The 14,343-nt window shown below is 34.5% G+C and overlaps 1 protein-coding gene across 1 annotated transcript; it reads right to left on the bottom strand.

The window, feature by feature from the left end:
- Positions 1-4,489: 4,489 nt before the first annotated feature.
- Positions 4,490-7,149, bottom strand: LOC115956897 (NAC domain containing protein 52-like). The gene is made up of 2 exons (XM_031075165.1): positions 6,685-7,149; positions 4,490-5,312 (listed from the first exon to the last, which is right to left on the bottom strand). The coding sequence occupies exons 1-2, from the start codon at positions 7,147-7,149 to the stop codon at positions 4,818-4,820; spliced, it is 960 nt and encodes a 319-aa protein (XP_030931025.1). The 3' UTR covers positions 4,490-4,817.
- Between the last annotated feature and the right edge of the window lie 7,194 nt (positions 7,150-14,343).

Below are 14,343 nucleotides of genomic sequence, written 5' to 3'. Positions count from 1 at the left end.
ATTTCAAGGTGCAGCACGTGTTCTGTGAAGTTAATAGAGTTGCAGACGCACTGGCTAAGATAGGATGTAATATGCAGGAAAATTTTGTTGTTATGGATAACTCCCCATCTGATGTTGTTGCTAACTTTGTGTATTCAGATGCCATAGGGGAAAACTTTTGTAGGCTTACTGCCAACAGTTTAGCCATTTTGGCTTAGTTGAATGATACTTTCCTATTAACCAAAAAAAAAAAAAAAAAAAAATTTATTTGACAACGAGTTTCAACAAAAAAAAAAAAAAAATTATTTGACTATGAGATTGATTAAGCTCATCCCAACACTCCTTGATTTCAAAACCCACAAAGGACAGTGAGACTGAATGCCAGATTCTCTTACATCAAGAGTCAAATCATTGAAAATTGAACATGATTATTATTTTTTTTTAAAGTAAATATTCAGCTTCTACGTAATTAGTCACCATTTAGGGCTATGCGGTTATAAATTTTTAGTCCTGGTGTTCATGTGATGTGAAAATATGTGTGGATTAAAAAGTGTTATAGAAATATGTGTTTCAGTATTTAAATATTGAAAATTGTTGTTTAAACAACTATATCAAACACCTCCTTAGTCATTTCGGTATGTATGTGTATAATAGTAAAATATGTAAAATTTACATAATTTTATTTAAAAGTGACTTACATTTGTCCAGTGGCAGCTCTAGGAATTTTTTCCAAGGTGTTCCTTAATAGGGATAATTTTTTTCAATGGTGGCTCTAGGAATTTTTCCCAAATGTATTGTTGTTAGTTGTTTCATTAATTTGTTTGTTTTTTTATAAACTATAATTTGTTATATTATTATTTCATTAATTATAAAATTATTAATTGTTGTTTAACCTAACATAATTTAATTTATTTGTCTTTTATAATGTATTGGTTAATTATACTACTTTAATTATTGTTGTTTAGCCTAACAATAAACTATATTGCTTTAATTTGTTTGTCATTAATTATACTACTTTAATTTATTATATTGTTGTTTCTTAAAATAAATAAAAAATTGTTATATTGTTTAGCCTAGCCATGTGCACATTATACAAAGAGCCAACCACACATCCAATGTGCAGCACAATAATTAAAGCAGTGTAATGTGCTGCACATTACACTGCTTTAATTAATGTGTTGTCTGGCCCTATGTGCCCATCTACCCCCACCCCACTCAACAAACAAGCACAAGCCTTAATGCCTCATGTCTGGTGCCCCCAATCACAAGAGTCAACTGCCAATCAGAAAATTTCACAATCACAAATCACAATACACAAAACTAGGGGTGTTCGCGATGCGGTGCGGTGCGGTATGGTTTTGGGTCATTTTTAGCACCGCACTTTGCAGTGTGGTTTAGCTAAAACTATAACTGCACTGCACCTTGTTTTTGCGGTCACATGTGTGGTGCGGTGCAGTGTGATGCGGTTTAGAGTTTAGCCAAATCCATAATTGCATCGCACCTCATTTTTGCAGTCACATGTGCATACTATGTATAAGATGCGGTTTGAAATCAGTATATTTTTCAAATTTTGGACTTTTCCTACTCAACCCAAAACTAATTTTTCCCCTTTTTTTGGACCAAGTTTTAAATTATTGAGCTAGTTTTTCTTTATTTTGAGTTGGCTTTTCTAGTCAACACTTGCTAGGGTTATTAAACCTTTTTTTAACTAGGGTTATTAAACTATTAATAATATATTTAATATTAAAAATATATAAATATATTAATATATAGAGAGGGTGCGGTGCAGTTTGTGTGGTTTTCTTATTATAAAACTGCAAACCGCACTGCACCATGTGGTGCGGTGCACTATTGCTTGCGGTGCGGTGCGGTTATGCCATTTTGCGAGCGGTTTTGGTGCGATTTTTGTGGTTTGTGCAGTTTGGTGAACACCCCTACACATAACACTAAAAGACAGTTAATATCTCACCAACACAAGTTACATAACACCAACACCAACGGATAAGATAAAGCCAAATTCAAAAAGACGACAAAAGGCAAAAAGCAAAATATTAATAAAGCTAAAGAGTAAAGATTCGGGCAGGCTATAGCCAATCATAGACTCACAATTCAAAAGAGAGAGAGTTAGACTCTTAAAGGATAAAGAGAGAGAAACTCTCATTCATTAATTTCATTTCATAGTTTTCATTTGTGGATTCAGATAAAGAGAGAGAGAGAGAGAGAGACTGAGAGACTGAGAGAGAGTCAGAGAGAAAAAGAGAGAGAAATACCTTGAAGGAAGGAGCACCGAAGCAGCTGAGCAGGGAGGCCTAAAGGCTGAGGCCATTGAGGTAGTGATGAGCGATCTCCGATGAGTGGCGAGCGACGACGAGCGAGGGATCTCCGACAACGACGACGTGCTTTGGACTAGACCAATCTCCGACGACGAGCGAGCTACAAGGAAGCTGAGGCGTAGCTCTAACTCCTCTAAGGTGTTGGCGCATTGCTCTGTCTTTACTCTTTAGATTTGCTTTAGGCCTTTAGTGATTTTTGATTTAGAAGTGATTTCTGATTTAGGATTTGCTCTGCATTGGGGTTTGGTTTTTTTTTTTTTTTTTTGAGAATCTGTGGGTTGGTACGTCTGTAATCTATTGGGCTTGCCATGGGCTTGGTTCTATTTTTTTTTTTTTTTTTGATTGAAAGTAAAACAAATAATTTTTTTTTTAATTTGAGGGTGTTCCTAATTTTGTGATTGAGGGTGTTTCTAATACAGATCAAATATAAAAAATTTTAATTACTATATATATATATATATATATTTTCAGGTCAAGGTGTTCCTGGGAACACCCTAAGCTTCACGTGGCGCCGCCACTACATCTGTCTGTGTATAATTGTATAAATTTACAAGTTTGTTATAGTAACCGTGTAAATTTACACTGACACTATTCATTTTGTATTTAATTTATTATTCTTTCCTTACGTATCTCGAGATAAAAAAATACTGGATAATGGTTATTGTGTGTGAAAAAAGAACAATTTTAAAAAATCATGAAAAATGATATTTTAAGGAAATGTAGCATAAATTAGATAAACTAATGGGGGATGTTTTGAAAGGTAAGTATGTAAAATAGACAAAGTAAGTTCTTATGCTAATAGATATAAATTTTTGTACGAACTGATGCGATTACTCTTAGCTATTTCAATTGATAGATTATCAGACAGCAGCTAAGTTTCAACGTGTAAGATAAAAATAGCAACTAAAAAATTGCATAGGATAAATCTTACAAAAAATACAAGGTACAATCAATGGACAAAAAAATAATTCAAGATAAAAATTAGTGACATTAAATTCAAGGTCCATTTGGATACAATTTATTTTGCTGAAAACTGAAAATATTGTAGCAAAATAATTTTTAAATGTATGAAAAATTACTGTTCACTATGTTTTGTATTGTTCATAAGCCTAAAATCACTGTTCATGGACAATGAACAGTGCCAGACGCGCGTCCAAAAAAAAAAAAAGCTGAAAACGCGCAAAGAAGCAAAACATGGCCGTGGAAGTGAATCCAAACTCACACTCAATTACATGAAATATGAATTTAAAGCAAAAGAAGTATATCCATACGAACATAAGTATGAATAGATAATAGTGACAAATTACTGTTCACTCTATTTTTTATTGTTCATAAGCCTAAAATCACTGTTCATGGACAATGAACAGTGCCAGACGCACGTCCAAAAAAAAAAAACTGAAAACGTGCAAAGAAGCAAAACGTGGCCGTGGACGTGAATCCAACCCCACACTCAATTACATGAAATATGAATGTAAAGCAAAAGAAGTATATCCATACGAACATAAGTATGAATAGATGATAGTGACAAAAGAAGCAAGAAATTGATATTGAATTCATACGAACACAAGCATAAATAGATTGATGATAGTGACAAATGAAGCAAGAAATTAATGATACTGAATTCAATGGACCCATATTACACCCTTTAGTTGAGAAATAAATAAAAGGGTTATGTTAAGAAATGTTCTTAGGATAATTGTTAATAAACCATGCATATTAATTAGGAAAATTTTAACATCACTTTTTTATGAAAAATATAAAAAGGTGTTAGAAAAATTAATTGTTTTATCATTTTCCAATAAAATATTTCTAAAAATAATTACTAAACCAATGCTCTTAAGTCATTTGTTAACATTTCCCCAAATAGAAATATAGGTCGACAAGCCATAAAACCTTCTGCACAAACTATTATCAATGAATCCAACTTGCAAACTGATTATGTCAATTACAGCTTCAGGTTTAAGCAAGTGAGACAGCAACACAGAACAATTTAGCATTCACAAAATAAACTAGAAATCTTTTGCAACAATAGAGCATATGCAGAGGAATAGGTCTTATTTTCTTATATACTTGGAAAACCAACCAATGTACATCATATACTTTGAAAAGCTGTTAACCAAAATGTACGTAATTAGTGTTGTAAAGAGGAACATCGGCCTTAACAGTGGTAGTGGAGGTGTCATTCTAGATGCAGATAGTAGTCGTATCAGTTAATTATGTTTGGTAAGGCATTGGCTGCATGAAGGTTGAGGATGATGTGTCCAATGCCCAATCCCAACCCACTGGGAATGATGTATCTTCTGATGGTTCTGATAGGAGAGCCTCCAATTCTTCCACAGTGAGGACGGCATTAGTGTCAACCTGATCAGTCTCCATCTCAGTCATGCCATCTTGTAGTTGCTCATTTGTTTCGAAAGATTGCTCTATGTTTTGAATGCCCTCATTTTTGAGGCTGTCTTCTTTTTGCTCAAGTCTATCCCAACTTAATGGGAATGATGTACCTTCTTATGGTTCTGATAGGAGAGCCTCCAATTCTTCGACAGTGAGGACGACATTAGGGTCAAGCTCAGTCTCAATCTCAGTCATGCCATCTTGTAGTTGCGCAGTTGTTTCGAAAGATTGCTCTATGTTTTGAATGCCCTCATTTTTGAGGCCGTCTTCTTTTTGTTCAAGTCTATCCCAGCCTAGGAGAGCCTCCAAGTCTTCGACAGTGAGGACAACATTAGGGTCAAGCTCTGTCTCAATCTCAGTCATGCAATCTTGTAGTTGCTCAGTTGTTTCGAAAGATTGCTCATTTATGAAGCTGTCTTCTTTTTGCTCAAGTCTATCCTGTTGATGTCGTCCAAGCTGAGTCTCAGTCTCAATCTCAGTATTAGTCACGCCATCTTTGTGTTGCTCAAATGACTTGACAAACTGCTCGATGTTTTGAGTGTCCTCATTCAAGTTGTTGTCTTCTTGTTGCTTGAGTCTTTCGATCCTACAAATGACATAATCCTCGTACTGCAAGGAAAAATATGTTAGTTTATCGATCAAATCAATAAGGCTACAAAGGAAAATAAAAAACAATAAACTGAACACATTTATATAGCAATAACTAAGAAACAATTTTTTAAGACACTTGATAAAAATACAGATCATACGTGTCAATCAATCAGTAAATACACGAGAGAGATTCGGAACATATCATCTAAGCTCTCATACCATCAAAAACAAATAGGAAAGCAAGCCAACAATGTATTTATGGATTCTATGCATTTACTTAAAAGCAAACAAACGCAACAAAGCACAATCCTTATAATGTAAACACCAAGGCAGTAAGATATTCATATCCGAGATAATGAAAAGAAAAACCCAATAATCTATTCAACCAATAGACCGAAAACTATTATATGTGGCATGATAAAAAGATGGAATCGGGGGAGAAATGACAATTTGAAATTAGAATAATGCAAATAAATGACACAGGTTTGACAATGTTAAAGAAGAATGAATCAAACCAAAATAATTAAAGATTATACATCGATGCAAATTTCATGAAGATATTAATAAACCATATAATAAAAACTACAACCCAATAATTTTAACCAACCAATCAATCTAAAAATCACAACCCAATTGATGTAAGACAGCTCCAAATTAGTTTATGTAATTTACTATTTTTTTGTAATTTATTTGTAATTTTTTTTAATTTCATATTTTTGGATTAAAGTTTTTATTTCGTCTTTAACATTGTTTAGTCAAATTAGATTGCTATTTGTTTTCTTAGCTGCCCTAGAATTAGGGTTTTTTTTGGCATTTTCCTTGTCTCCCTAGGATTCAAAGACCCTCATTTTTCATAAACAAACGTGCTTTGTTTTTTATTTCTATTTTCTATAAATAGTAACTTCTACATTAGTTGGTATCAAAGCCTTGGCCTTACTCTAGACTGATGGCTACAAAATATGATGGGATGCAGAAGTAACAAGAAATTAAAAATGTCTACTTCTAGAAAATAAGAAATTAGAAAATAGGAAATAAAACATGTTTGCTTCTGATAAATAACTTTAAATCCAAGAGATTTCTTTGAATCCATGAAAATTTTCTAAAATCCACCATAATTATAAATAAATAAATAAAAACCTAATGTGACTAGGAAAATTCTTAGAAAACCTCAATTCTAATTAACAAAATAATAACTCTAATCCTAAAAATCTAAAAATTATATGAAATTACCAAAACTAAGAAATTACATAAATTTACCAATAGACCATAACTCCTCTAAAAAAAATCAATAGACCATAAAATATCCTTCAAAGATAGAATCTTGAAATTAAAGATAGCAAGAATGCAACAAAGAAACTTTCTTTTTTTCAAAATGTTCTAAGATAGTTACCTCTTTATTGTATAAGCGCCCTTTGAGTTTAAACTCATGCATAACCCACCGACCAACGGATTTGGACCCTTTCTTGGTCACCAAGGTAAGACTTCTCACAGAACCAATTTGATCCTTCTTAGCTTGATCTCGATATATGGGCTTCTCGTTATTAGACTTCCATGTGCCATAGGTTGTGTTCCTTTGTATTCTTGAACCATTACCAACCCTCTTCAATTTTGTGAAGAAGTAAAGACTAGTCTCATCCGTGTTCTCAAAGTGTTTCTTCCAAAATTCTTCGTAGATATCACACTCAATCAAAACGTCTGCACTCAAGGGCTTGCCATAAACCTTGTTGTAGAGATAATGCTCTACTATCTCAACATAGTTTGGTCGAAACCTAATCCCAGGAAGATCACCATAGTCATCATAAAAATCCATCAGAGCCATTATGTTACTCTCCGTGTGAGAGTAAGAGATCGCCATGGTCTTGACAACGAGTGTTTCGAAAAGCAAAGCAGTAGTAGTAACATAGTAAATTTAAGTTAATATGTTTACTTTTATATGAGTTTATAGTCGGCTTCAGATTAAAAAAAAAAAAAGAGTTTATAGTTGGTTAATATGATTTCCTCGTAAAACTCGGTTAGTATGCTTTCCTAGTAAAACTCGGTTAATATGTTTTCCTAGTAAAACTCGGAAAATTTCACTGCTTACACGGTTCCTTTTTAAAACAAATTTATAGCCTTAAGCCGCATAGTGCTGGGATATATACCGGCGGGAAAACAATTATAAGCCAGCAAAGAATTTGAAAAAAAAAAAAAAAAAAAAGAGAGAGGAGAAATCAAGAAAAAAAAAAAAAAAAAAAAGAGTGAGCCACGTCACCACCTCCCATTTTCTTCTTCTCCTATAGAAAACGCCACTATAGAAAAATTAATTTTTTGTGGTGAATACTCATATTTCCTTAGATCCGTTTCTTGTACCCACCTTCTTCTTCCTCTTCTTTCAGCTCATTTTCTCCTTTTCTTTTTTTCCAGCTTCTTGAAGCTGTTTTTGACTTCTTCTTTATGCCCTTTAGAGCATCCTCAATAAGGCTTAGCAATCAATACCATAAAAATGTATTCTATAGTGTTGATGCCCATTTTTGACAAAGGGCTCAACAGAAGAAGAAGCCCAACGATATAGAGAAGGTGAGAAGGGAAAAACGGTGAGGAATGAGAAAACAAGCCTAGCAAGCTGAAATGGCAAGATTGATGGCTAGCAAGCCCACAAAAATAAAAGAGGTAAAGAAAAAGTAAATGGGCCAAGAAAGCTCAAAGAATGAAGTAGTAAACCCATGAGAATAAAAAGAGGTAAATGGGTCAGGGAAGCCTGGGAAATGAATAAGTAAACTCAATGGGTCGACTTAAAGGCCAATAAGACTGAAAAGTAATAAGAGGTAAAGATGTGGTAATTGGGCCGAAGAAACCCAAAGGATCTAACAAAAAGCCCATGGAAGTAAAAGTGGTAAAGAAAAAAGTAAACGGGTTGAGGAAGCCCAAAGAATGAAGTAATGAAATGGGTAGGTACAGCAGGAATGAAGTAATGAAATGGGTAGGTACAGCAGGAATGTTGGCCAACAAAACCCAAAAAAGGTAAAGATGTGAAAAGTGGGCCTAGGAAACCCTGAACAAAAGATTGATGAAAAAGTGGGCTAGCACGGCGAGAACATCAACCCAAGTCCACAGGGTAACAAGAAGTAAAAGGAGAGGTAAAGTTATAGCAGACACAATGAAGTGATGTGAAAAGATTAATAGCCAAAAGGCTCACGGACACAAAAAAGGGAAAACATGGGCTTGGCAGGAAGATGAGGGCTTTTGCCCAAGCAACGCCCAGTCGAAGAAGGGGTAAAAGGTAGAGAATATGAGCCCAAAATCCCACACACCCTTCATGCCACAAAAGATATACACCAACCAACACATACAGCAGAATCAAACAAACACGGAGGCAACAGAAATGGTGTGAAGGCCAGAAAGAAAACAAAATTCAAACGGAGTGGAGTATGCACAAAGGACATGGGCACCACCTACTTGTACCCAGCCAATATATGGAAGGTGGGCCACAGATTAAGGCTTTCAAAGGGTGTGGTTTGGCGGTGGGGAGAAAATGAGGTCTATTCTGGGGTTCCCACTTAAGCTTCTTTAGGGAGAGATGTCCTGCTGGGATGACATCTCACCCAAAAGAGATAAGTATGGGCTGGGACCATCTAATGCATGTCATAAAGGTAGGTGATGAGAGGGAGCTGGATCCTTATCCAGAGGAGTGAAATAAAAGGGGAGAGAGGTAAAAATGAGATAAGCAATTTTGTCTGGGATTGGAGAGTGATGCAACCAACACACTCTTAGTAGGGGTAGTGGCTGAGCAGCTAGTGGGCAGTCCTTGAAGGACACCCATAAGGAGCCAAAAGCAATTAAGGGGTAAAAATGGCAAATCCCACCACAGCATATGGTATAAAAAGGGGTAGCTATGAATAGTGAAGAGAGGTGGGGGGGGAACGGAAGGGAAGTGAGGTAGGGGAAAAAAAAAAAAACAGAGAAAGAGAAAGAATACACAGAAAAACTAGAGAGATAAGTGGTAGAAATAAAGGCATGCATCAATGGACCATCTTTTCCTCACCCTCTTAACAAACCCACTCTCTGAAGAATTGAAATTTAAAGCTTAAACCATTTAGGCCATTTTTCCAAAGTGTGTAGCTTCTGCAGCAAAAGCCTTTTCCTTGAGGTTACCAACATTAGAGATGGACTCCCTTCTTGAGTCCGCCTATGCTGAAAGGCTAAGCCTACTTCAATGGCAAACATGTTTCCTTTTTACTATTCATGCTTATCGGGTGATTAGTTTACCGTTCAATTAGTAAACTGTTTGCTGTAAAGTTATTTTCATTTGTTGTATTATTCTGCCATAACCTTATTAGCTACCTTCCTTCTCAGTGTTAGTCTCATTTATTTCGTTTAGTGTTACAGTTATCCTACCGTATTGTATTTCTGCTATAACATCTGTAACAATTGTTCCTGCTGTGGCCACATCATACACTTAGCTCGTGATGTCTCTGCCAGAACACGTCTATATTGGGACGGCCCAACTTGTGCACAAATTTGGTCTAAAGTGTAGCCGCATTTAGGCCAGTCTCAACTCTCTTACCTTAGACTCATGAGTCACAGTACAGAAGGAGGGATCGAAGCCCAACAACACAAAAAGGCCCACCACATATAGCAAAGAAGGCAAACTTAAAAAAATTTGAGTTTGAGCTACAATGAGCTGCTATAGCTACTAGAGATAGCAGCTCATTGTTGCTTAAACTCAAAATAAAAACTAATTTTTTAATGTGGGGTGTTAAAAAAATAGTATTTTAATTTGTTAATGGTTGTGGTTGTTGTTTATTGTGTTGGATATATTATTTTATTATGTTGTTTATATTATTTTTAATGTATTGAATGTTAAAATAAAACCTTTGATGTTGTGTGTATTATTAGAAATATAAGCTTGAGATTTGATTTCTCTTACAAAGTCTTGAGCCCACCTTGAGAAATTATTTGGTCCTCCCGAGTAGATGAGTGATGTGGTCCTCCTAAGTGATGTTCACCAATAAATAGCAACTACATATTTTTTTAAAAAAAAAAATACTTAGCCTTTGGGACCACACTTGCTGCTGCAATATGTAAATGAGCTCCAGCCTTTTAAAAACAAATGCACTTCACTTCTAATACTGATTTACTTAGTTGTGTCACTAAAATTTCTATATCCCAAAATTTTCCTAACTACCCAGCTCTCTTCTCTCTCCCTTCCTGCATCATTGAAGGAATTTTTCTTTGCATGAACAAGCTTTGAAATTTTGAATTAACTTTGTTTTTGGGCCTAACTTGTTCAGGCTTGTTTCCTTCTTTTCCCATGGATGAGTAGAAAGAACATGGTTTTAAAAACCAAACTATGGGCAAAACTGGATTTACCTTTGGTTCTCGATTTTTTACAATTTTGGGCATTTTTTACCAGACTGGACTAGTACTTGATTCCCTGTTGAACCGATTAGACGGGCCAATTCGGTTCGGTTTTTAAAACCATGTGAGGACACAATTACAAAAATTGTGGGTGTAAACTATGACTAAAGTGGTTGTCAGAATCCAAATCTCATCACTGCAACTAACCATGTTACAAAAACTCGTTCACTCTTCAAAGTATTATTTTCCTGCCATGTTTTGTCTTTATGTAGTTTATAATATAGTGCCTTCTACATGTTTGGTAAAAAGCCCAAGATAAGAAAGTATTAAAAGAATGAAATTTTTTATGATTAGAAAATATGATGGGTTTTAAAAGGCTAAGTAAATCAGTATTAGAAGTGAAGTGTATTTGTTTTTAAAAGGTTGGAGCTTATTTATGTATTGCAGCAAATGTGGTCCCAAAGGCTAAGTCATATTTTTTTAATATGTGACTGCTTTCTATTGACATTACTTAGGAGGACCACGTCACTCATCCACCCGGGAGAACCAAATAATTTCTCCATCTTCTGAGCTACCTAATCTTGAGACTTTGTGAGCTAGCTAAGCACGTGTGCCTAGTACAATCTCTATTGCTTTTCTTTATTTGTATCATCATATCATCTTCTTTTTTTTCACTTGTGCATATTGATGCATTTAACATATTTTTTCAAATGGTTATTATTATTATTGGGTAGCTTTCTTGGGCTTGAGATTGATATATTATTAGATATTAATTAAATTATGGATTTATAGTTTTATTTGTAAAAAGTGTACAATATTGTACATTTTGTTTAGTTTACAATCTAAATCTTACATTGTTAGTATATTGTAAACTAAGAATTTTCATTTTTCTCAATTTAGTTTACAAAAGAAAATGTAGAGGAAAAGCTAAAGTCCTAGATTTTTCTACTAGACCCACCAAAATTTGATCTCCTTAAAGAGAAATTGAGGAGGAGACGGAGCTTTAAAAAGTCAAATGACTTGTGTACCCTTCTTGACAATTTTTTGTTAACCAACCTAATGACAAAATGTTTCCACTTGAGTATATAAACTAAAACGAAGCATTCATCCGTCTCATCAAATAGAAGCTACCTAACCCTCCAAATACAAAATGAAATCCCATTTCAAGTATGGAAACACAAGCTTAAAATCAATTTAATTTGGGCTTGTGATCACAATTAACTTATATTGTGGGTTTGCAATAATTCATAATGGGAGATTTGAACATGAACCAAACATTTTTCTGAATAAAATAACATCAAAGATTTATTCATAAGGATTTTTTGCCAGTTCATTATAGTGTGTATCTCTCTTTTCTTTTAATTCTTAAAATCCGAATCCCCCCTTTCCTTGCTATTAGTTTCCTCTCTTTTATATTCCCCCTCCTCCTCCTTTTTCATCACTATCCTTTCTTTAATGTGCTTCGTTTTCTTCTCCAGCATGAGCTGTCTTTATTCAATTGAACAGCCTTCTGTCCCATTAGGCTCTTCTTTTCTCAATGTTATGATGAATAGAGACTTTTGGGGCTTCTTGTCTTATTCTAATTAGTTATCTAATATTAAATGCAAGTGTGTCAGGCGGGTTGTTGTAGATCTATCAAGAAGCTTTAGAAAGGCATCCTTGGATAGCCACGTACGTATTGGAATTACTCCTCAAAAGCATGGGAGTTAGGATTTAAGCTAACATTGTTAGTCTGGTAGAAACATTTCACTTCGGATGGAATCCGTGGTAAATTATGATCTGATTCATGATGGCGGGCCCTTTGGTCCGTGGTCCGAGGTATAGACCATTTGGGGAGGCCTTCACTGGATCCTTGGTAATGCATCCTTTGGTCCTTATTCCAAGGTGTGGACCCTTGGGGAGGCTTTTCATCCTAGTGGAATAAGTTTTTGGCCTGTTTTAGCCCATGGCCCAATGTTATTAGGACTTTGAAAATCTATTATTTGGGTTACATAAGTCATCTCCCTACATCAAGCATAAAACAAATAATTAATCAAAAATTAGTTTTTTAAGTTATACTCAGAAAAATAATTAAATTATCTTTATTAATTTAATAGATATTTTTTTTCTTATATAATAATAAAAAATTTATGAGTATAATAGTAAATCTCAAAAAAAAAAAAAATCATTTTTCTTCTTAATTAAACAAATATATATATATATATTTATAATTTTTTTTCTTATGTAATAATTAAAAACTTTATAGGAGTATAATAGTAAGTTCAAATAATCTTTACTATCCTCTCATTTTACTTTTTATATGTGTGTGTGTTCCACTTTTCTATCATTTGTATCAAACACGCATGGTGGACAAATTTTTTCCATCCTCAGCTCCACCCATTGAATGAAGGAAATGTATTAGAGCGTCTAGAGAGGGAGGTGGAGGGAGGTGATCACACTAGAATGGCTTGATCACCACAGAGAAGCAAGGACTAACTCCCAAGTGCCTTGGTTTCAAATCATTGTCATATGTGCTTGGATACACAAGTGTAGAGATAAGTGGATGGGACTAGAGATGGGATTTGTAAATGTGTAAGTAGATGTGGACTAGCCTTAGGAGTACTCTCAAATTCATTGTAGCTTATTTGTTTGTTAGAGAACTCTCAAATTCATTATGGCTTCTCAACCCATCATTAGAAGAACAAAATGATTTTGCAACTATAACATCAATTTTCGTATTCAAATTGATTTAAATCAGTCTTTCTCATTTTAAGAGCATTAGCATGGGGTATATTTAAATACCCAAAATGCTATTTTAGCACCTCAATGAATAAAACATACCTACATCAGTTTTGCTAAAGCTAAAAAAGTAGCATTTGTGATAGAGTGAACTGCTTAATAGTAACTCATTGTAGCACAAATGCTACTCTCTCACTTCTCTCTCTCATCCTTCTCTCTCTGAGACTTTGCCACCAATGGCTTGGAGAGATTAGTGGGTTTAGGTTGCGGTTTGTTCCAATTTGGGTCGTGGTGTTGGATGGTGGGTTTTGGGTCACAATGATTATGGTGGAGATCATGGTGGACTTCAGTGTGTTTTGGATTGTAGTAATTTTCAAGTTTGGTTACAGTGGTTGGTTGGTGGGTTTGGGTCTCAGTGTTGTGGTTGTAGTTGGTGGTGGTCGACTTGCTGTTAGTGGTTGTGTTTGGTATGGGTTTGTTGTGAGTTTATGGTGGGTATATTAGGTTTGTTTTCGTTGTATTTGCAAAGATGGTTGTTGGTTGCTTTCTCACTGATTTTGGGTTGTGGGTATGTGGCTAGGTTTACTGCTGGTTTTTTTTTATGGATTTATATTCTTTTAATGGGTTGACTGTTACATTAGGAGATAAAATGCAAAATAGATTGTGGAATAGGGTGTTCAAATAGATAAAATTGAGGTATAAATGGGTTTTTTTTTTTAGCACCAACTCCCATTTTTAACCCCCCATGTATTATTCGTAGCAGTTATTTGATTTTTAAACATCCAATGTCATATCTTAAGTCTATGCACAAAATTGTTATTCTTAGACAATATTTATCACAAACTTGTCTCTAAGATACAACCAAATTGTTGAGTTCTAGTTTCTCAAAAAAAAAAAAAAAAAAAAAAAATTGTTGAGTTCTACCAATAACAATTCTGAATAATACTCACAGGAATTCTAGTATTTCTTAACAACAGTTTTTAGTATTTTTTGA

Source organism: Quercus lobata, chromosome 8 (assembly GCF_001633185.2).
Source record: "Quercus lobata isolate SW786 chromosome 8, ValleyOak3.0 Primary Assembly, whole genome shotgun sequence".
NCBI lineage: Eukaryota > Viridiplantae > Streptophyta > Magnoliopsida > Fagales > Fagaceae > Quercus > Quercus lobata.
Note: the sequence above shows the minus strand (reverse complement) of the source record. Positions and strands in the feature narration are given on the sequence as shown.

Bases quoted from the DNA above. Each gene is read 5' to 3' on its own strand.
- LOC115956897 (XM_031075165.1), bottom strand. From the start codon at position 7,149: ATGGCGATCTCTTACTCTCACACGGAGAGTAACATAATGGCTCTGATG. The intron at 5,313-6,684 runs GTAACTATCTTA...TTTTCCTTGCAG, and splicing joins GGCGCTTATACAATAAAGAG to TACGAGGATTATGTCATTTG.